Source organism: Trachurus trachurus, assembly GCF_905171665.1.
Source record: "Trachurus trachurus genome assembly, chromosome: 24".
In the NCBI taxonomy this organism is placed as follows: domain Eukaryota; kingdom Metazoa; phylum Chordata; class Actinopteri; order Carangiformes; family Carangidae; genus Trachurus; species Trachurus trachurus.
The window spans coordinates 1,943,435-1,966,559 of NC_139910.1; the positions used below are offsets into that span (position 1 = coordinate 1,943,435).

At 42.6% G+C, this 23,125-nt stretch overlaps 2 protein-coding genes across 2 annotated transcripts; one reads left to right on the top strand and one right to left on the bottom strand.

Annotated features, from left to right (window-relative positions):
• Positions 1 to 413: 413 nt before the first annotated feature.
• pex3 (peroxisomal biogenesis factor 3) lies at positions 414 to 11,070 on the bottom strand. The gene is made up of 11 exons (XM_084000969.1): positions 10,870 to 11,070; positions 8,626 to 8,757; positions 7,908 to 7,989; positions 7,769 to 7,812; positions 6,792 to 6,913; positions 6,623 to 6,689; positions 5,660 to 5,714; positions 4,010 to 4,148; positions 2,728 to 2,921; positions 2,033 to 2,129; positions 414 to 1,260 (listed from the first exon to the last, which is right to left on the bottom strand). The coding sequence occupies exons 1-11, from the start codon at positions 10,940 to 10,942 to the stop codon at positions 1,177 to 1,179; spliced, it is 1,089 nt and encodes a 362-aa protein (XP_083857095.1). The 5' UTR covers positions 10,943 to 11,070; the 3' UTR covers positions 414 to 1,176.
• A 2,144-nt stretch (positions 11,071 to 13,214) lies between these two features.
• adat2 (adenosine deaminase tRNA specific 2) lies at positions 13,215 to 18,824 on the top strand (the record flags this gene model as incomplete). The annotated part of the gene is made up of 5 exons (XM_084000106.1): positions 13,215 to 13,431; positions 15,063 to 15,167; positions 16,364 to 16,514; positions 16,593 to 16,699; positions 18,654 to 18,824. Exons 1-5 carry the CDS (start codon positions 13,288 to 13,290, stop codon positions 18,822 to 18,824), a joined length of 678 nt encoding a protein of 225 aa, XP_083856232.1. The 5' UTR covers positions 13,215 to 13,287.
• Between the last annotated feature and the right edge of the window lie 4,301 nt (positions 18,825 to 23,125).

Here is a 23,125-nt window from a genome sequence, read left to right on the forward strand (position 1 = left end):
TTATAGTATCACTATTAATAATAATAAAATATTATCATCAGTCAACCAATCAGGAAGTTAGTGAATTAAAAACTATTATCTTGTTACAATCTAAGTGTATTCCCATTCGTCCAGACGGCGCCTGAAGGAGACACGACACGACGAGGCGTTCAAGGTCGTCGGAGAATCTGACACTTGTGAAAAAGAAAAGAATAAATTAATGAATAAATGTTGTAGTTTGTTTTTCTTTTTATTTCATTTAGTTGAATTAGAATTAAAAACAGGACAAAGTCTTTGTAGTGAACTCCTTCTTCTCCTTCTCCTTCATCATGTGGTGCAGCAGCAGCAGCAGCAGCAGCAGCGCCGCCTGGTGGACAAACAGCAGCTCAACGCTTCAGCCTCATCATCATCGTCCTGTTGTTGGTGTGGTTGCCATGGTGACGAAGAGGTTCCTGCTGCTGCACCGGGTTTGTTTTAGTTTTTTACACTGTAAAAACTCAAAATATTACCAAGAATATTTGTCTTATTTCTAGTCAAAACTAATCTCATTCTACTTTTTAGACACTTTTTTACTTCTTTCAAGCTGATTTTCACTCAAAAATCTGATACTGGAGCAAGTTTTTCTTTCTTATTACAAGCACAAAAACAACTTTTTTGTGATTTTTCTACTTATTTCAAGTGAAAATTAGTTTGAAACAAGTGAAAATGATCTAAAAACAAGTTAATTTTTAGGTGATGAGTCTTATTTTAAGTGGAAAGAGTTTAGTTTTGACTAGAAATGAGACATTTTGACACGAAATAAGACAAATATTCTTGGAAAGATGTTGAGTTTTTGCAGTGTACACCATGACAAAGTAAAGAAAAGTAAAGATATGACAGTTGAACCTTCTGCAACACCCCCCCTCCTCTCCTCCCCATGTCCCCGTCTGATGACATCATCACTCAGCGTCTGATAGAAAAGATGGCCGTCGTCTAAAACCTCTGATGATCAAACTCATGACGTCGTCGCTCCGTCGCCGTCGTCCTGTCTCGTTAAAACGTTTCATCAGAGTCTGTGGCTCTGGCAGAGTTTCTGTCCTGGACGTGAGGGGGGAGAAAGGGGGAGAAAGGGGGGGTCCGGGGGCTTTTATCAGGTCCGTTATTGCCCCGCTCCTCCTCCTCCTCTTCCTCCTCCTCCTCCTGCCTGTGATTGGTCGGTCACTTCTGCAGCTCCTGCGGCGTGCTGAACGTCTCGTACACGTTGGCTGCAAACTCCTTCACCTGGTCGTTGAGCAGCAGGTCCTACACACACACACACACACACAGAGAAACACACACACTTAGTTCTGTTGAGTGCAAAACGACAGTATTAGATTTGAGACACTAACTGTTGAACTATAGAGGGATTAGGATATGTTTACCAGCAAGTCGTCGGTCATCGGTAAAAACAACACTGTGCGTCCCTAACGTTACCTACAGCTTTTTAACAGACCATTATGTTCAGGAAAATACTCACGGTTACAAAACTTTGTGGCTGTGAGGACTGAGCTGCTGCCTGGTCAGAGACGAGGGAAGAGGACGGACATGTCTAAAGTCTGGAACAACTGCATCCTGACCCGAACTGTACCCGCATGGCCGAGTATCTAACGTTACCGGTAATTTAAAACAATATAGCTTAACGTTAATTAATCTCAGTTTGCTTTCCATTAGTATGTAACCTCGTCTTCAGTCACTGTCGTAGTAAACATTTCACAACTCATTCGCTGCAGTTCTACAGCTTTATCACCATTCAAACCAACGTATCTGACACGTTATATTGCTCGAAATTAATCGCCAATGTACTATTTTCTCTCTCGTTTGCCTTGAAAGGGGTGCGAGTTGACGTATTCTGTAAAATTTGCGCGTTTTGTTATTTTTATCAAAACGATTAGTGCAACTAACAACACAAAAAGACCTGATCACGGCTCTTGCTGCTCTCTTTCTGCAGGCGACATGCGCAGTAGAACGTCTGATAATCCCTCTATAGTTCAGGCTTTCAGGCTGCTACGTGACACAGCGTGGACCCGTCTCTCACCTGGACAAAGTGACTGGGAGTTTCACTACAGATGCTGTTGATCTGACCGTTGACGATGGGGACGATCTTAGCCAGAGGGAGACTGACTGCTGACAGACTGCACACACACACACACACACACACAGAGTTAGTCACCTAACAACAACATGTATGTATGTAACTTATTTTTAAAAAGGCAATACAGCGCTTGCATCTTATCAGAAAACTGAATTCTATACAAGTTGTGAGCTGCACATTCACCACAATATGAGATAATAACACAACGTTACCACACAGAGTTGTTTTAGAGGTAAATTCATGCAAAACCACTGATGCACGTTGCCTTCAGGGACAGTTTTTCATCAACAGTCTCTGTATTTCCCTCTAAAACAACTCTGTGTGGTAACGTTGTGTTATTATCTCATAGCGTGGTGAATGTGCAGCTCACAACTTGTCCACCAGAGCGTTGTGGAGTTGTTGGATTGTGTATTTGATGAGTTTGATGAGGGAAACCAAGAAATCCCATAATGAGCCTCCGTAGCGTAGCTCTGAGCAGCTCACGGCTCTGCTCCGCCGTTCTAAAAACAGCTTGCACCGACAATTAAAGGTAACGAACCTACTGCTATGACTATAGGGATTATGGCAATGGGCCAATTTGACTAAATGTTGAACTATCCCTTTAAGATCAACACACAGGCTGCGTGTGTGTATCTCACCTGTCAGGTGAGCAGCTGGGGGCGGAGTCACCGGGCGGCGGGCGGAAGAACTCGGCCAGGTTGTCAAGGAGACGGGAGAAGCCGCGGTTGAGACAGGTGTTGAGGACGGTGGTGAAGTTGGGACTGTCCAACATGTCTCTGGTCTCGTTCAGCAGCCGGATGGTCATCAGGTCCTTCTCCGTCAGCCCACACGCCTACACACACACACACACACACACACACACACACACACACACACACACACACACACACACACACACACACACACACACAGGTTACACTAGGGCTGGGACGATATGCTTTTCTCCCGATTCGATTCTTCTAGGATTTTTTGGATGGCGATTCGATTTAAATTGCGATTCTACGATATAGAGAGCCTAAGCGGAAGCAGGAAGTAACGGTCACCATGGGACCTCAACTCTGAAAAACTCGCCATTCAAATGAACGGGACTGAAAATTTTATTTCGTGATCCGTTTGAATTGTGCCATGAGAAAAAAATCTGTCCTCTACCTGTTTAAAACATCACGTTTCATCCAGAGAAATCAGCAGTTTGTTGTAAAACTATTGTAGAATAAAATTCAGAAGAATCTGTAACCAGAAAGACTACAAGTCGCGTAGGTGACGTCACACACCAAATGCCGCCCTTTCCCGTGTCAGTTGGTGACGTATTTTCTGTGGGACACAGATCTGTAGTCCGTAGAGCGGTCTTTACACAAAATACATTCTTCTGTTGCCGTTTTACGATAAACGGCTGATTTCTCTTCATGAAACGTGATGTTTTAAACAGGTAGAGGACATATTTTTTTCTCATGGCACAATTCAATCGGATCACGAAATAAAATTTTCAGTCTCATTCATTTGAATGGCGAGTTTTTCAGAGTTGAGGTCCCATGGCGCCGTTACTTCCTGCTTCCGCTTAGGCTCTCTATTGCTGATTCTCTTGATTTTTAGTCTTTAGCATTTTTAACATTTATCTGCACACAAACACTGTAGGAGCCTATAAATGAACATACTCCATTATAAAGTGAACTTAAACCCTTTTCAAAACCTGGACTCTCTGGATGTAAAAAAGGCTAACTAATGCACATTGCACAATATTTAAAAAAATTCAACAACAAAAAAAGAAACATTAAAAAAAAAAAAGAAAATTCAAAAATCGTCAAAAAAGATATTGCGATATTTATGTGAATCGATTTTTTCTCCCACCCCTACGTTACACACTGAGCTGCAGGTGTGTGTGTCATGTTGCCGTCTCACACACACACACACACACACCCCTACCTGGTCAGCGAGGGCGTTCTGGTCGTCGGCCAGCAGGAACCAGGACAGAGAGCGGGAGGAGCTGGACTCAACCTCGGCTCTGATCCAACTCAGCTGCTGCTCCAGCTCCAGCAGGGACACACTCTGCTTCAGGGACACGCTAAACACACACACATACACACACATAACCAATCAATCAATCAATCAATCAAATAATCAATTAATCAATTAATCAACCAATCAGTGTGTAGATGACAGTCAGCCAGTCTGCTGATCTCTCCTGTGAACTCCAGTGGACTGTGACTGCCCTCTAGTGGCCGGTCTCTGTGGAGGCAGCAGGGTGGAAAAGGAAGAAAACTATGATACCTGTAAGCTGCACCTGTGTGTGTGTGTGTGTGTTACAGACCTGTCACAGTGTAACGGTGCATTTCATTTTTATAAACTTCAACCTCAGAGCTGTCTGTCTTCAGACTGTCCTGACCTGTCCCTGAACATCACACAGGGACAACATGGAGCTGCCTGTGTGATTAGTTACTGAGTTTTATTAAAGCAGATATCAGTGGAATGTTTTTGTTAATATAAGTCCTAAATAGTCCTATTTTCCGTCAGCAATCACTTACATGAAGTATTTCAGCCTAAACACGAGTCTCTCCGTCACTCTGCTCTGCTGTAACCCGAGGAGAAAATTTTCCTTGTGGGATACAAGTGTTATCCAATGAGGAGAGAGAACGGCATGAAGGGCTGTGTGTGCAGCCAAGGGATGCGCGTGAATGTGGTGACGTAGCACGAGGACCAATTGATGCCTGACAAGGGCGGGGGCTGCTAACTCATGGTGCGTTCAAAGAAACTCGTACTTTGTGTTTTTCCTTCCTGTGAAGTCATACCAGTTCGATCTGGTACGAGTTCACGGGTCGGAAGTTACGAGTGGCCGTTATAGGGAACTTTCACAGACAACAGGATGGTAAAAACACGAGCTACGGGTTACCTGGAACGCTACCAAGTCGTAGTTGTGACTTGAAGCTGTAACTTACGGTTTCAAAAGCCTGCCTTGAACGCAGCATTAGCCGAAACGGCCGTGAAGCTGATATCTGCTTTAATGTTTACATCAGGCTGAGTTCAATAAGTCAGTTTATGCTACTGTGATTAAGTAGCCTAGTTGGAGTTTTTCTCAGTGGATGTGAGGGTCAAAGGACAGAGGATGTTGTTGTGATGCCATGTAAAGCCCTTTGAGACAAACTGGTGGTAAAAACGGGCTATACTTATAAAATTGCCTTGCCTTGCCTAGTTAATAAATAGAGAACAAGTTACTGCTTGCATTTGTTGATTTAAAAAATAAAAGTTGAAATATTTCCATGCTTGGCCACATTAGAAGTCAACTTAAAGTAAGAGGAAAATGTTTAGGGTGTTTTTACTGTTCTAAAATGTAAAAATGGGTCATATTGGACCCTCAACATTATTTAAAGGTTAAATAACGTGTTACTTAAACATTTTTCATTGTGCTCCTAAAGTAAACTAACAAATATTAGTGTAGTCATGAATCTAACTCTGTCCTGTGTGACGTGACGTCGTCAACAGAGGAAACAAAGTCGAGTCTGAAACTTCTGACAGATATTTAAAATGTTTAAAATGTTTAAAATGTTTCCTGATGCTTCAGGATGTGGAGACACTCACCCCCCCAGAGAGTTCTGGACCGCTCTCTTCACCACCGACATCAGCTCTGTCAGACCTGAGGGACACAGACAGATCATTGGTCGGAGGATAATAGCCGTGTTTCCACTGCAGGAGTTCCTGGTAAAGGGAGGGGGTAGGAACTTCTACAGGAACCGTCCTCTCACTCGGCCCTCTCAGTGGTCGTGTTTCCACTGCAGAGTCGGACCCCGCGGCGATGTCATGAGTTTCGATCGCCGCTTAATCGCTGTGCGACAGTTTCCACCGTGACGTCACCCAGGCAGGTCACAAACAAAAATCATAACAACAACGGAGAAGAAGGATGGAAGGAGCTGAGGCGGTAGGCGCGTTTCTGGTTTGTGTGTTTGTGCGCATGGCGGCTGATTGTAATCCTGCTTGAGTTTTTTTTTTTTTTTTTTTTAACTTTTCACGGCATTGTTTTGCGGCGTGATGGATCCCCAGTGTGTCGAGGTGCGCTGATATTTTCATTTCGCCGCGATGACTCAAACCCCCTCTGAATCTCCTCGGTGCCGTATACTACAATCAGTGTCTGCACCTCATCGTCGGTCCATTTGTCGTACATCTTCCTGCTGTTTTCTTGTTGTTTACAGCGGTGTCTGCTAGGCTAATGCTCCTTCTGCTCCCCCTTTTAAAAATGCCGGTTGTTTTGGTGCTTTCTGGTGGCGTCAGAGCTGCTCTAGCTTTAACCAATCAGCGCCGGGGTAACCTCGAGCCCCACCCAGGAGCTTTTCAGGGCCGAACGGAGTACCTACCCTGGAGTAGGTACTCCGTTGGCCCCCGTAAAAGTTCCTGTAAATGGCCCTGTGGGGGAGGTTCCTGCAGTGGAAACACGCACCAACGGGGCCGGCCCCGTAAAATTACCCCGAAGTTCCTGCAGTGGAAACGCTCCTATTGGGGACGAGCAGGTTGAACAAAGACAGACAGAGTGTCCATAGAGCATCGTACCGTCTCCTAGGAGATGCTGGATGCTGGACAGGTACTGCTGCTGCACGTCTGGAGGAGCCAGGGCCGTCTGGAGGGAGAGAAGTGGAAATATAGAAATATATTAATATAAATATGTAAATCAAAGCATTAAACAGAGCAACAGCTGTAGTGGATGTTAGTGAGAACTCACGATGCCGTTCTTCCCCGCTGAGTTGTCCAGGTACAGGTATCCTCCGATGATGTTGAGCTGCACACGCAGCAACACCACCAACATACAGGTGCTGTAGACGGCCACCACGGTACGGGTGAAGCCTGCACACACACACAGAGACACACACACACACACACACACACACACAGAGAGACACACACACACACACGACAGAGCTTTACACGCTGAAACATAATAGCTATGATGATGATGATGGTTATTAGAGTCTATAGACCGAATCTCCTTGTTGTTTACATTCTACTTCCGGGTAGAAAACCAGCTGTAATTTGAATGAGATCAATAGTAAGGAACGAGAGTTTAGCTATATATCATATTTTTCACGCCCTATCACCGTTTAGACAAATCTGAAATGATTGAAGAAACATTATTATTTCTGTGTGTGTGTTTTGTGTTGCTATGTGTTGTATTTATTCAGTTTGGGGGAATCACGGTGTCTAGAAAGCATCAGTGGCTCAGCTGACAGGGACAGCTAACGGTAGCTAAGCTAACGGTAGCTAAGCTAACAGCGGTAGCTAAGCTAACACCAGGACGTCAGCTGTTAAAACCCTCCCGTTGTGGGACACGACATGAAACTACTCCAGTTAGCTCAGTCATGTTGGAACTCAGATATCCGCTGGAGAAAATATTTTTTCATGGAGCGTTTATTGAGTCACTGAGTTATTAAAGTTAAACAGGTAGCTAACCGTTAGCCCGGCTAATCTATGATAACCATGACTAATTACAAAAATGTGCACAGGTTAATAGTAATGTTTGTCCAATCATTGGTTTTATAAACTTTACAAACATCAGATTAGTCTAAACGGTGATATAGTGACATGAAAAATTTGATATATATAGCGAAACTCTCGTCCGTCACTATTGTTCTCATGCTGGTTTTCTACCCGGAAGTAGTTGTAAACAACAAGGTGATTGGTTCTATAAGAGGTGGAACTTACTGATGATCTTCAGGTCCTCCCAGATCTCCAGTTTATTGGCCGGTCTGAGGAGGAAGAAGAAGATAAGGAAGAGGATATAAAGACTGTAACATTCAACATGGCGGCTTCCTGCAGTGATTTCAACCTGAATCCGACTCACTTGGTCTTCAGCAGAGCAGTGAGACTCTCTGAGTTGAGCTGAGTGACGATGGCTTCTCTCAGTGGAGGCAGCATGGACAGCACTGTAACACACACACACACGCATACATACACATGTTAAAGGGATAGTTCAACATTTTGTCAAATTGACCAAAAACGCTCTGGTGGACAAGTTGTGACCTGCACATTCACCACGCTATGAGATAATAACACAACGTTACCACACAGAGTTGTTTTAGAGGGAAATACAGAGACTGTTTGGTGAAAAACTGTCCCTGAAGGCAACGTGCATCAGTGGTTTTGCATGAATTTCCCTCTAAAACAACTCTGTGTGGTAACGTTGTGTTATTATCTCATAGTGTGGTGAATGTGCAGCTCACAACTTGTCCACCAGAGCGTTGTGGAGTTGTTGGATTGTGTATTTGATGAGTTTGATGAGGGAAACCAAGAAATCCCATAATGAGCCTCCGTAGTGTAGCTCTGAGCAGCTCACGGCTCTGCTCCGCCGTTCTAAAAACAGCTTGCACCGACAATTAAAGGTAACGAACCTACTGCTATGACTATAGGGATTATTATGGCAATGGGACAATTTGTGCTTGTATCAGCGGCGGTGGCGACCTGTGCAGCTGTGTGTGTGTGTGTCTGTGTGTGTGTGTGTGTGTGTGTGTGTGTGTGTGTGTGTGTGTGTGTGTGTGTGTGTGTGTGTGTGTGTGTATTACCCGTCATGTTGCAGGTCCTCTGGTTGCTCTCAAAGTGGAACTGTCTTCTGGCCTGAGCGATGTACTCGGTCGCCTCCTTCTCCTGCAGATCCCTCAGCTTCTTCTGGGCATATTTACCCAGGAAGTACACACCTACACACACACACACACACACACACACACAGAGGAGACAGTAGCAGTGAATATCAATATTCAAACCCCAACAAAACATCTGAGAAACGCATTCAGATTTGACTAGTTTCATACAAAACCTCTCTGAAAGACAAAACCTCCACACTTCAAACATCTGATTAATATAATAAATCCAAGCATCCAAAGCAGTTAAAGCATTCAGTTTACAATGTATTTCAGTAGGCATTAACTTTTTTTAATTCAGGAATTTTTCAAACTTTTCGTGTCTTCATCGTCATCTTCGACAATTCAAGTAATTTCCAGCCATTTCATACAAAATCTTACATCTTCTACTTTTAAATCTATTCTCAGCCATTGCTTCAGCTATGTTAGTGCTGGTTTATCAGTTTTCCTTCCTGTCAGGTTAGCTGCAGATTTCAACTATTCAACCGTTACACTTAAACATGCAGGATTTAAATGTTTTATTCTCCCTTTAGCATTTCTACTGCTTTTTACCTTTAAAAGACATATATGAGCTGTAGCATTAGCCTTTTTCAACATTGCTTTAGCAGTTTCTTTAGCTAATTTAGCATTGATTCAACAATTTCTTCAGCTCATTCAGCATTGCTTCAGCAACAGCGTTCAGCTGCTTTCAGCATTCACACGCATTTTCTGCAGGAAATGCTATCTTTTTCTAGTTCAAATAGTTGTACTAAAGTATCTGCTTGTGTTAAACCATCTGAACAACTTGGTGTCACCAGTGTCACAGTGGGAGGAGACTTCAGCAGGTTCTGTGCTGTGTTCTTCTGTTCAATGCAAACTTTGTTCACATTAAATATGGTTTAGATTTTACATCAAATCATCTTTTCTTTTTTAGCTGAGGAGGAATAATGTAAATATCAAGACACATGGTTATTACAGTAAGAGTCTGATTGTAACTCATTAGTAAATAAAAAGACACAAAAGAGACAGTTTGTATGAAGCATGTCGAGACAAATGTCAGCTCAGATAAACCCGTTGTGTGTCTGTGTGTGTCTGTGTGTGTAATGCTGCAGCTTTAAAGCAGCTTAGTGATATCTTAGCCGGGAGCTACAGACCTAGACTCCATAAATGAACAGACATCTCTCTGGTTAGTGAGAAGAAACCTCCAACTAACACGTTTATTAAATGTTAAAGGTTGACTATGTAGAAATACAAGAACAACAACAGAAAAAGAATTCCAGCAGTCGATTGCCAGACCGTTGCTAGGTAAAACGGGCCGTTGCTAGGGACTCCGCTCTGAACAGAGGACAGCAGAGGAGGAGAACTAAGCAGGATATTTACCTTATGTTTCATTTTTACCGTCATTAACAGCATAATAAATGACTTGTAGCTTGTTACAGGGACAGTGGAGGCTCTCTGCCTTCCACACCGCTGCTGCTCAGAGCCTCCGCTGTCACTGCTCTCCTCAAGTTGGAAAAAAAAAAAAAAAAAAGGAGCTCCGTGGCACCGAAAGTCCGCGACGATAAACGTGTTTATGACAGATAAGACTACACAAATACACCCATCCTAACAAGTATATGATAATCCATTGATCCACCGATTGATTATTAAAAAGGCTTGGTTGGAAACAAACGCATAGGACCGGGAGGAGGCAGGAAAACAGCTGAGAACTGAGCCACATGTCGGCTACAGGCAGGTACGAATGTAAACAGAACGTTGACAGAAAGTCAGTTGTCGAGCCCGTCAAAAAAATTAAAAATAATAATTCAGACTAAAAAAAATTTTTTTGTGGAAAAGCAATACTTTCATTCTGTACCCCTCTAAAGGCCCCATGGATGTATTATTTTTGAAAAAATATAGCTTTTAATAAATATTCTACATATTCAACCTTTAATGAGCAGTTTTACAACAAACTATTTTAATACAAACTGATTTAGCTCCAGTCTAACTGTGTTAACTTAGTTATTCTGCAGTAAATCGGTCACAGTCACTCTGTTGATTCTTAAACATGATTAAAAAGTGTTTAAACTGACATAAACAGTGAGTTTAAAGCAGAGAAACAGGTTGTTAAGTCGCTGTTACAGGCTGGTTTAGCTCAGAGTGTTAGCATGTTAGCATGTTAGCACGGCGGCTAACAGGAACAGTAGTTACCTCCAACTACAGCTCCGGCGAAGATAAACTTCCTCCTGTGGCGTTTAATAAAGTTCCAGGCGGATGAAAACATGTTGAGACACGGACACAGAGTTCACAGACTCACACTCTACACAAACACAAACCCCCTGTCACGTTTAGTTTCTTATTATTTCACCGACATGTTGTTTCCCCCCATGCTAACATGCTAGCTGTCAAAAAAAAGTGGCCCGGTCAAAGTCTGCGGCAGTGAACTGGTACAACTTCCGGTTTGGAGTTTCAAAATAAAACGTGTTTTAGCAGAGATTGTCCTAACTTTGTCCATTCTGAGAGTAAAAACCAGGGCCGTTGTATAGGGGAGAAAGGTGATGATAACTCTAGGGGCCCAGCGCCCAGTGGGGCCCATAAAAAACCCCAGTAGTCTAATCTTTCTATGACTGAATTATTCTGCATAAGACCCTGACTAATACTCATAGTAGCATCTTTCCAAGAATATTTGTCTTATTTCTTGTCCAAATGTCTCATTTCTAGTCAAAACTAATCTCTTTCCACTTAAAATAAGACTGATCACCTAAAAATGAACTTGTTTTTTGATCATTTTCACTTGTTTCAAACTAATTTTCACTTGAAATAAGTAGAAAAATCTGCCAGTGAAAGCATGTTTTTGTGCTTGTAATAGGGAAGAAAAACTTGCTCCACTATCAGATTTTTTCTACTTATTCCAAGTGAAAATCTGCTTTAAAGGTGTCTAAAAACAAGCTATTTTTTAATATGATGAGTCTTATTTTAAGTATAATTAGATTTGTTTTGACTAGAAATTACATTTTGACTAGAAATAAGACAAATATTCTTGGTAAGATACTTGTGTTTTTGCAGTGTAATGCTGCGTTAGCATCAAAACAAAGTAGGCTACATAATAAATGATAATACATACGTAGTCTAAGAAAAAAAAAACTGGAAAAGTTAGGGGGAGGGGGCCACTTTAGTATTCTTTAAGGGGGCCCAGAATTCCTAGCAACGGCCCTGGTAAAAACACATTATATCAGTGGTGTGTAGTCTATGTGATACGCAATATACACACTTAAAATGCATTAATATGTCAGTATAGCCACAATAACAAAACTATCTAACTATAGTCTATGTCAAAGTTACATAGAAGACAGGAGAAGCATAATGTTGTTGAAATTGCACATATTTTTCTCAAGAAATTCAAAGTTGTTCATAATATGTTTTGTAAAAGGATAGTTGATTTAATGTAAAACATCTTAATAATGTATTACATTGCACTAAAACAAAGGGAAAGTCTATAGTTCTCATTATTTAACCTATATGTTATGCTGTATGTGTAACCCTACTACTAAAATGACTTTGACATCCCTAGTCTATGTGGTTACAGGTAGAACAGTGTACCCACTACAACAAATTAGACTACATCGCTGCATTATATCTATACACAGTGAAATAATTATCACTATTCATTAGTTAACAGTTACAATTTCACCAATAAAAACTTTTTTTTTTTTTTTACAGTATCTGTTTTTATAGTCACATGATGAGTTACTGGTTGTTAATGAATACTCACATTGTTGATAATAACAGGCCATAACACACCCAACAGATAGTATGTAAATATTTAACTATACATTAGTTATATATTTACATACCTAAACACTATCTGTTCACATCCACTACTATATTGTTCTCTTAATAACCATTGGCGTTTATTACATGATTACATTGCCTACTACTTATAAAATCTACTGTTTCCATATCAATTGTGTAATGTCAATGTCCATTTTTATGCATTAGGGAAGTCCTTTTATCTGCTTTGTCTAATATATATATCTATTATATAGATATATATATTCTTGTGCCATTAAAGAACTAAATAGCAGCCTAAAGAACAGATAGGCAACAATGGGTTGTGCAATCCCCAGTGGGCAATATGCAATATCTCTTTTTTTTTTGTGTGGACTAATGTTCCCATATGCTTTTATATTAATATTTCATGATGTTTTTATAGGTTTTATGTTTTGTATTTATTCTGTCTTGTGTGTGTTGTGTGGTATCACAGCGGGGAAGCAACGTGAATTTCGTTGAAATTCTTTTTTTCAATGACAATAAAGGCAATCTAATCTAATCTACTTTTCCCCCTACTTTTTAATGTGCTAAACAAACAAAATCTAACTCTGATCAATAAAAATCGTCATAAGTTATGCTTTTATTTTGGTGATTGAGTTCCTCCATATCCGGTGTTCGTGTATTTAACTGTAACCAACTTGACGGATCAAACAACAGTTCCGGCACGCTGCCTCACAGAGCGGAAGTGGTCCGTCCAATATTATCTTCCCCCTCCGGTGTGTGGCTGCGTGATGCGCAGCAACGAGTAGAGACTCAACAACAGTCGATGTTTAGTAAAAAATAAACATTAAAGATGGGATGGATGTGAGTGGAGCGGTAGCTGTAGCTGTAGTTGCCATGGGAACGCAGGGAGACGGTGAAACTACTACGTCAGCAGCGTCAGAGATGTTTCATCCGCGAGACGAGGACGTGGAGAAGTGGATGGACCGAGCGTTTGACATGGTGAGTCCGACCGGAAGTGACTGGATGTGTGTTACTAGTGTTTTAATCATGAATGAGTGAAAAATAATAAATAAATAAAGTCAATACTGTAGCGTACAATGAATTTAAAGGGATAGTTCAATATTTAGTCAGATCCTCCTCTCACCATAACCTCTATAGTCATAGCAGTAGGTTCATCATCACCTTTAAAGCAGAAGTAAGGTGAATGTTTGTGTTAAAGCAGAAGTAAGTGATATATTTGTGTTAATATAAGTCTTAAATAGTTATATCTTCTGACAGCAATCACTTACATAGAGTGTTTGGTCTGAAACACGGGTCTGTCAGTCACTCTGCTCTGCTCTGAGCCGAGGAGAAAACATTTATCGTATCCTACAGTTTTTATCCAATGAGGAGAGAGAACGGCATGCAGGGCTGTGTGTGCAGCCAAGGGACGCCGTGAATGTGGCGACGTAGGGACGAGGACTGTTATGGTGCGTTCAAGGAAACTCGTATTTTTCCGACCGTGAAGTGGTACCAGTTCAATCTGGTACGAGTTCACCGGTCAGAAGTTACGAGTGGCCGTTATAGTGACTTTCACCGGTAAAACAGGTCGGAAAAACACGAGTGGGTTGCCTGGAACGCTACAAAGTCGTAAGTTGTGACTTGAAGCTGTAATTTACGATTTCAAAAGCCTGCCTGGAACGCAGCATTAGTGAAAACGACCGGACCACTTACTTCTGCTTTAATATAAGTCTTAAATAGTTATATCTTCCGACAGCAATCACTTCTATAGAGTGTTTGGTCTGAAACACGGGTCTGTCAGTCACTCTGCTCTGCTCTGAGCCCAGGAGAAAACTTTCCTTGTATCCTACAACCTTTATCCAATGAGGAGAGAGAACGGCATAAAGGGGCAGTCCTCTCTGTGTGTGCAGCCAAGGGATGCGCGTGAATGTGGCGACGAAGGGACGAGGGCGGGGACTGCTAACTCCATCTGCTGACAGGAAGTTAGACAAAACCACTGGATCACTTACTGATAGCTTTAATTACTGGTGCATGTTGTTTTGAGATCGGCGGGGCAGAGACGTGAGCTGCAGCCGGAACTACATTCCAGACACGGATGCTGGGGGGGAGAGATTTCAGAAGAGAAAGTAGTTCAGAGTATTTGCTTCACGTGTCGTAATTAGGGATGTCATGATTAAAGATTTTTCTTGGTGCGATTATTGTCGGAGAAATAATCACGGTATTACGGTTATCACGATTATTACACATTAATTAATTAATTAATTTCACAGCACTATAAATGTATAAAATCAAATATAGTCAAAATATAATTACATTGTTAATTATATAGCCTACCCAAAATATTTTAAGTAGCTATTAATATAGGACCATGTTGTTACACTTTCATTCCGTGTGTGTTTACACCTTTACGATTAAATAATTGTGACGTTTAATACCGCAATTAATTGTGAAAACAAGTAATCGTGACAGTCCTAGTCATAATGTTACATAATGTTACATGATTATCTCATAGTGTGGTGAATGTGCAGGTCACAACTTGTCCACCAGAGCGTTTTGGAGTTGTTGGATTGTGTATTTGATGAGTTATGGTGAGAGGAGGATCTGACTAAATGTTGAACTGTCCCTTTAAGGCCAGAGATGCTCTGCAGAACGGAGAGGTTCCCGTCGGATGTCTGATGGTCCACGACGACGCGGTGGTGGGACGAGGACGGAACGAAGTCAACGAGACCAAGAACGTAGGAAAATAAAAGAACTTCCTGTTTCTGCTCTTTTCAAAATAAATGTCAAGTTGTTTCCTGATTGTTCTCACGGCTCAGAAACCAGTTGTTTAATTAACCCTCCTGTTGTCCTCCTGGGTCAAGGAAGAAAGGAAGGAAGGATGGAAGGACAAAGGGAAAGAATAAAGGAAGGAAGAAGGACGAAGGGAAGGAAGGAAGGACGGAAGGACAAAGGGAAAGAATAAAGGAAGGAAGAAGGACGAAGGGAAGGAAGGAAGGACGGAAGGACAAAGGGAAAGAATAAAGGAAGGAAGGAAGGACAAAGGGAACAATGGGAGGAGAGAAGGAAGGGAAAAACGAAGGAAAGAAGGAGAGAGGGAACAGATTGGGTCAATTGGGTCAAAAAGGAAGGAAGAAGTAAGGACGAAGGGAAAGAAGGAAGGGAGGGAGGGAAAAAGGGTTGTGGGAAGAAGGAAGTGAAAAGGGAAGGAAAGAAAGATGGAGGGAGGGAGGGAGGGAGGGAACAGATTCATTCAAGGAAGGAAAAAAAAGGAAGAAAGAAAGAAGGAAGGAAGGAAGGGAGGGGGAATGGTTTGTGGCAAGAGGGAAGGGAAAGATGGAGGGAGGGAACAGATTTGTTCAAGGAAGGAAGAGGGGAAAGAAGGAAGGGAAAAGGGAAGGAAAGAAGGAGAGAGGGAACAAACTAGGTCAAAAAGGAAGGAAGAAGTAAGGACGAAGGGAAGGAAGGAAGGAAGGGAGGGAAAAAGGATTGTGGAAAGAAGGAGGGAAGGAAGGGAGGGAAAAAGGATTGTGGAAAGAAGGAAGGGAAAAGGGAAGGAAAGAAAGATAGAGGGAGGGAGGGAACAGATTCATTCAAGGAAGGAAAAAAAAGAAAGAAGGAAGGGAGGGGAAAGGTTTGTGGAAAGAGGGAAGGGAAAGATGGAGGGAGGGAACAGATTTGTTCAAGGAAGGAAGAAGGGAAAGAAGGAAGGGAAAAGGGAAGGAAGGAAAGAAAGAAAGAAAGAAAGAAAGAAAGAAAGAAAGAAAGATGGAGGATCAAAAGAGGAAGGAAGAAGAGGTAAGGACGAAGGGAAGGAAGGAAGGAAGGAAGGGAAGGGAAAAAGGATTATGGAAAGAAGGAAATCAAATCGAATGAATGTGTTTTATTTTTGTGTGTGTCTGTCTGTGTGTGTGTGTGTGTGTGTGTGTTGCAGGCGACGCGTCACGCCGAGATGGTCGCTCTGGACCAGCTGCTGGACTGGTGTCGCTGTGGCAACCGGGATGCGAGGAGCGTGTGCCAGCGGACGGCGCTGTACGTCACCGTGGAGCCGTGCATCATGTGTGCAGCCGCGCTACGCCTCCTCAGTATCCTGTCACCGTGTGTGTGTGTGTGTGTGTGTGTGTGTCTGTGTGTGCGACCGTGCTTCCTTCACTGACCGTCAGACATCCCAGTGGTCGTGTACGGCTGCAGCAACGAGCGGTTCGGAGGCTGCGGTTCGGTTCTGGACGTTTCCTCTGCAGATCTACCTCAGACTGGGACCACGTTCAAGGTGTGTGTCTGTGTGTGTGTCTGTGTTGTTGTGTGGTTGTGTGTGTAGTTGTGTGCAGTGTTGTTTTTGGCACGCATTTTAGATTAAAGGTCTTTGCACACTGAGTCCGTTTTTTTCGCACACGTTTTTCGTATCCGTCATCCGACAAAAAACGTAACGCGCAGGCTCCTTGCACACCGAGTCCGTTGCGTTTTATTCGCATGCGTTTTTATTTTGTGTTCCAAACTTCGGAGAGGGAGACAAAATTGTCACGCAGTGATGCTCTTTGTGGTTCTCTCACTTGTAGAGAAATGAAAGAGAAACATTAAAATATTGTGTCCATCCTGAGAGGAGCCAGTAGAGGATCTGCTGCTTAATGAGCATCGGAACTATCATCATCACTTGAACTGTTTATTATAGGATGTCAGAGGTCCAGTTTGATAGATGTTGATTATTAGCTCACACATTAAACAGAAGACGACCAGTTTCTATGATCCTGAACAGCGGCTGGCGCACACACACACACACAGCGGTGATCCAGCCTCGAAACTCTGATGTGATTGGTCAAAAGACTTTTCACGGATGCGAAAAATGCATTAAATCGAACCTGTTCCGAAAACTTTAATGACGGACGAAAGTTTGGGACTCGGTGTGTAAACATGATCGACACAACATGAGGTCGAATTTATTTTTTGACGTGCAGCAATTTCGGACGAAAAAAACGGACTCAGTGTGCAAAAGGCCTTTAGTCTTAGTCTTTTTGACTAAAATACTTATTAGATTTAGTCAATTTTAGTCATTTCTAGTAGCCTCGTAAACCAGCCTCTCGCGGAAGTGCATTTCATTTCATTCCGAGGGAGAGTCTGGCCTCATCCCCATTCTAAGCGTTTGGACTGAAACCCTCAGAAGGTCCAGGCCAATCAGCGTCGCCGCTGTGATTGACACAGCACGTTGGCCAATCAGGGACTGACTGGTGCAAAGCCCCGTCACTACACCAACTTGCTGATTGGCTGGATGGGGTTGTCTGTCAACGCTACTACCGAAGATATTAAACCGTCTTTGCTACTACTCGCCCAGCTCCCGCCCACCCCAAACGCTTGCAGGGGGGATGAGGCCAGACTCTCTGAGAAATGAAATTAAATGCATTTCCGCGAGAGGCTGGTTTACGAGGCTACATTTCTAGGGCTGACCCAAAAAATTCAAAGCTTCGAAGCTTCGTTCGTTGCCATGGTAATCGATCATGAAAGTCCGTGATCGATTGTTTTTTTTTCCTCCTTTTTCCCTTTTTGACACCGGTTCTCATCGGCAATTGTTACATTACAATGAGTAGGCTACTTGGCATCCTGGAAACCTGCCTGATTTTGGAGATATGCAGTGTTTGTTTGCTATGACTTTCATTATTTCCGCTCGGCGAAAACTCAAAAAGGTTTTAGTCAGGTTTAGTTAAAAAAAAAAAAAGGTCTTTTAACAAATTAATTCAATAAAGGAATGGTTTTACACATAATGTTTCCACCCAATGGCGAATACTTCATGGTCTAAGGATTATGCATTAGCCTCCACACAGATAAAGTGGTAACAGTACGTTAGTGCATTCAGTTTTTTTTCTGCTGGATTATATTTAAAATACGTCCATGTATCTTCTCGTCTCAGCAGCGTTGTTCTATTTTTGATGTTGCTAAATCGTGTGAAGCCTAGAGTAATGATGACAATCCATAATATGACATTTAGAGGCGATCACAGTTTACATCCGTTCTTGTCTCGTCAACGAAAACTCACACACGTCTCGTCATGTTTTCGTCATCAGAGAGCCACGTTTATCTCCTCACCGTCTCGTTATCGTCATGAAAAAAAGGGGCGTCAACGAAATAATTTCGTCATCGTTAACGAAAACAACACTGGTTGTGTGGTCGTGTGTGTGGTTGTGTTGTTGTGTGTGTGTGTGGTCCTGCTGGTGACTGTGTTGTTGTGTTTCCAGTGTGTCTCAGGTCACAGAGCAGAGGAAGCCGTGGAGATGCTGAAGACTTTCTACAAGCAGGAGAATCCAAACGGTGACTGGAGATTCTCTGTTCTTCTCCTTCTCTCCTCTCCCCTTGGCTGTGTCCTAATCCCCCCCTACTCAGTATATAGTGACCGCGCCATGTTGTAGTGGTGTCTGAATGTTTAGTGATTATTAATGTTCACTATATAGTGACTGAATCTATCCCACAATTCACCACGTGAACATCCGATGGTCATGCATTGTGGTCATGGATGGCCGTTACGACACCGGCCCAGAGCGACCAGTGTAGCTACCAAATAAAAGAAGTAGTGACCGATGTAGCTACCAAATAAATGCAAGTAGTGACCGATGTAGCTACCAAATAAATGCAGTAGTGACCGGTGTAGCTACCAAATAAATGCAAGTAGTGACCGATGTAGCTACCAAATAAATGAAGTAGTGACCGGTGTAGCTACCAAATAAATGAAAGTAGTGACCGATGTAGCTACCAAATAAATGAAGTAGCGACCGGTGTAGCTACCAAATAAATGCAAGTAGTGACCGGTGTAGCTACCAAATAAATGCAAGTAGCGACCGGTGTAGCTACCAAATAAATGCAAGTAGCGACCGGTGTAGCTACCAAATAAATGCAAGTAGCGGCCGGTGTAGCTACCAAATTAATGCAGTAGTGACCTGTGTAGCTACCAAATAAATGCAAGTAGCGACCGGTGTAGCTACCAAATAAATGCAGTAGTGACCTGTGTAGCTACCAAATAAATGCAAGTAGCGACCGGTGTAGCTACCAAATAAATGCAAGTAGCGGCCGGTGTAGCTACCAAATTAATGCAAGTAGTGAGCGGTGTAGCTACCAAATAAATGCAAGTAGTGACCGGTGTAGCTACCAAATAAATGCAAGTAGTGACCGGTGTAGCTACCAAATAAATGCAGTAGCGACCGATGTAGCTACCAAATAAATGCAAGTAGCGACCGATGTAGCTACCAAATAAATGAAGTAGTGACCGGTGTAGCTACCAAATAAATGCAGTAGTGACCGGTGTAGCTACCAAATAAATGAAGTAGCGACCGGTGTAGCTACCAAATAAATGAAGTAGTGACCGGTGTAGCTACCAAATAAATGCAGTAGTGACCGGTGTAGCTACCAAATAAATGAAGTAGCGACCGGTGTAGCTACCAAATAAATGCAGTAGTGACCGGTGTAGCTACCAAATAAATGCAGTAGCGACCGGTGTAGCTACCAAATAAATGCAAGTAGCGACCGATGCAGCTACCAAATAAATGCAAGTAGCGACCGATGCAGCTACCAAATAAATGCAAGTAGCGACCGATGTAGCTACCAAATAAATGCAAGTAGCGACCGATGCAGCTACCAAATAAATGCAAGTAGCGACCGATGCAGCTACCAAATAAATGCAAGTAGCGACCGGTGTAGCTACCAAATAAATGCAGTAGTGACCGATGTAGCTACCAAATAAATGCAAGTAGCGACCGGTGTAGCTCTCCTCTCCTTTCCTCCTCTCCCCTCCCCTCCTCTCCTCTAACATCTTTTCTACCTTGTGTGTGTTTCAGCTCCTAAACCTAAACCCAGGAAGGACTGAAGACTGAAGACGTTTTATTATGAAGCTTTTATTTGTTTCTATCAGTTGGATTTTAATAAACGACTTTTATAAAATGTTGTTGTGTTATTGTCGTTGTGTGTCCAGTGTGTGTGTGTGTTGTTTTCATCTCTTCTTCTTCTTCTGTGGCTATAAAACGCAGACGCACCACTTCCTGTCACATGACTGTGAGAACAACAGCCAGGAAGTGTGTGTGTGTGTGTTTCTGTGTGTGTGTGTGTTTCTGTGTGTGTGTGTGTGTTTCTGTGTGTGTGTTTCTGTGTGTGTGTGTGTGTTTCTCTGTGTTTCTGTGTGTGTGTGTGTGTGTGTGTGTGTGTGTGTGTGTGTGTGTGTGTCAGGGAGTGGCCTTCTCACATATCTCATACACACACAGTTTGTTTCATTTCTCTCACTTCCTCTTTCTCACACACACACACACACACACACACACACACACATATACTGTGGTGTGTGTGTGTGTGTGTTCACACGATCTGCAGCTCGGAGGTGAAAGAACTGAGTGTGTGTGTCAGACGAAGCGATGGAGAGATAGTTAAACTCTCTTTCTCTTTTGTCCTTTTTATAGCAGCAGACGACTTCCTTCCTTCCTTCCTTTGCCACTTCCTTCCTTCCTTCCTGTTTCTTTTCCTTCATCCTTCATCCATTTTCTTTTCTCCCTCCTTTCTTTTTTCTTCCTCTTCTTTCACCGTTCTTCTGTCTTTCAGTAATGCTCCCTCTCCCTCCTTCCTTCCTTCCTTCCTCTGCCACTTCCTTCCTTCCTTCCTTCCTTCTCTTCACATTGTTCTTCCTTCCTGTTTCTCTTCCTTCATCCTTCCATTTTCTCCCTCCTTTATTTTTTTCTTCCTCTTCTTCCACCCTTCTCCTGTCTTTCAGTAACACTCCCTCTCTCCTTCCTTCCTTCCTTCCTTCCTTCCTTCATTTATCTCCTTCTTTCCACCTGTTTTTCTCTCCCTCCCTCCCTCCTCCTGCTCCATCTGTTTTCCTCCGCTTCTGTTCTTTGTTCCTGTTTTGTTTTCTCACCTTCTTCTCATCCTCCTTTTCCTCCGTGGGTTTATCATTTCATTGCGTGTGAAACTTCTTCTTTTTCTTCTCTCCTTCCTTTGTTCACATCAGTTTCCTCCTCTTCGTCTTGTTCCTCATCATCATCATCATCCGTGTGAAACAGTCACAGTGTCGCAAATAAACATGAGTCACAGTCACGTGTGTGTGTGTGTGTGTGTGTGTGTCACCACATACATGTCACCACACACACACACACACAGACACACACACAGGCGGTTACATCACAGATCAAAGTGTCCGGCTCGTCTCGGCTCATTAACATGCAAATCTATGCAAATTAATGCAGAGCAGAATATTCTGAATGTTTTAATGTGTCAGGAGGAGCTGACGTGTTAATGAGGAGAACACACATACACACACACACACACACACACACAGGGTGCTAATGTGTGTGTGTGTGTTGTGTCGAACTCTGCAAACTGACAGCGACACACACACACACACACACACACAGACGTCACGTTGTGTCGACACATGAAGCTCTTCCTCTTCCTCTTCTCCTTCTCCTCCTTGTAGTGTGTTTTCACCGGCGGGGAGCGTTTGTTTGTGTAGTCAGAGGAAGCAGCCGGGTGGGGTCGAGTCCGTCCGTCTTGACAGGAAGTGAAGATGTGGGTTTTTTTTCTTTCTTTCTTTTGGTTTCACTTCTCACTCGACTCGACTCGACTCGCTGCTGCTGCTTCTGTCGACACGTCGTCAGGCCACGAGGTGTCACAGAGCGATCAGCTGATTGATATTATTCTACTCTTGCACCATTTTTTTCTTGTTTAATGTTTCCAATTTTATTTTAATTTTTTTTAAATGTTATGTTTTTTTCTCCAATTCCAATTCTCACCATTAAAGGGATAGTTCAACATTTTGTCAAATTGGCCCATTGCCATAGTCCCTATAGTCATAGCAGTAGGTTTGTTACCTTTAATTGTCGGTGCAAGCTATTTTTAGAGCGGCGGAGCAGAGCCGTGAGCTGCTCAGAGCTACGCTACAGAGGCTCATTATGGGATTTCTTGGTTTCCCTCATCAAACTCATCAAATACACAATCCAACAACTCCACAATGCTCTGGTGGACAAGTTGTGAGCTGCACATTCACCACGCTATGAGATAATAACACAACGTTACCACACAGAGTTGTTTTAGAGGGAAATTCATGCAAAACCACTGATGCACGTTGCCTTCAGGGACAGTTTTTCATCAACAGTCTCTGTATTTCCCTCTAAAACAACTCTGGTAACGTTGTGTTATTATCTCATAGCGTGGTGAATGCGCAGCTCACAACTTGTCCACCAGAGCGTTATTGTGGAGTTGTTGGATTGTGTATTTGATGAGTTTGATGATGAGGGAAACCAAGAAATCCCATAATGAGCCTCCGTAGCGTAGCTCTGAGCAGCTCACGGCTCTGCTCCGCCGTTCTAAAAATAGCTTGCACCGACAATTAAAGGTAACGAACCTACTGCTATGACTATAGGGATTATGGCAATGGGCCAGTTTATAATAATAATAATAATGATCAGTATTATAACTGAGGACAGTAGACGTGAGGAGAGTTCCACTCAGACTTTATTAGTAATGACACAGGAAGAATCATCATGATCAACACAGTAATGATGATGAGGAGTTTCTCAGTAGTTATGAACAAGATGTAGTGTGTGTCTGTGTGTGTCTGTGTGTGTGTGTGTATATGTGTGTGTATTATGAAGTAAAAACAAAACAAAAACAAACTTCAAGCTTCTTCATCTGTTTTTTTTTTTCTATTTACATGAATGAACTGATGTTTCTG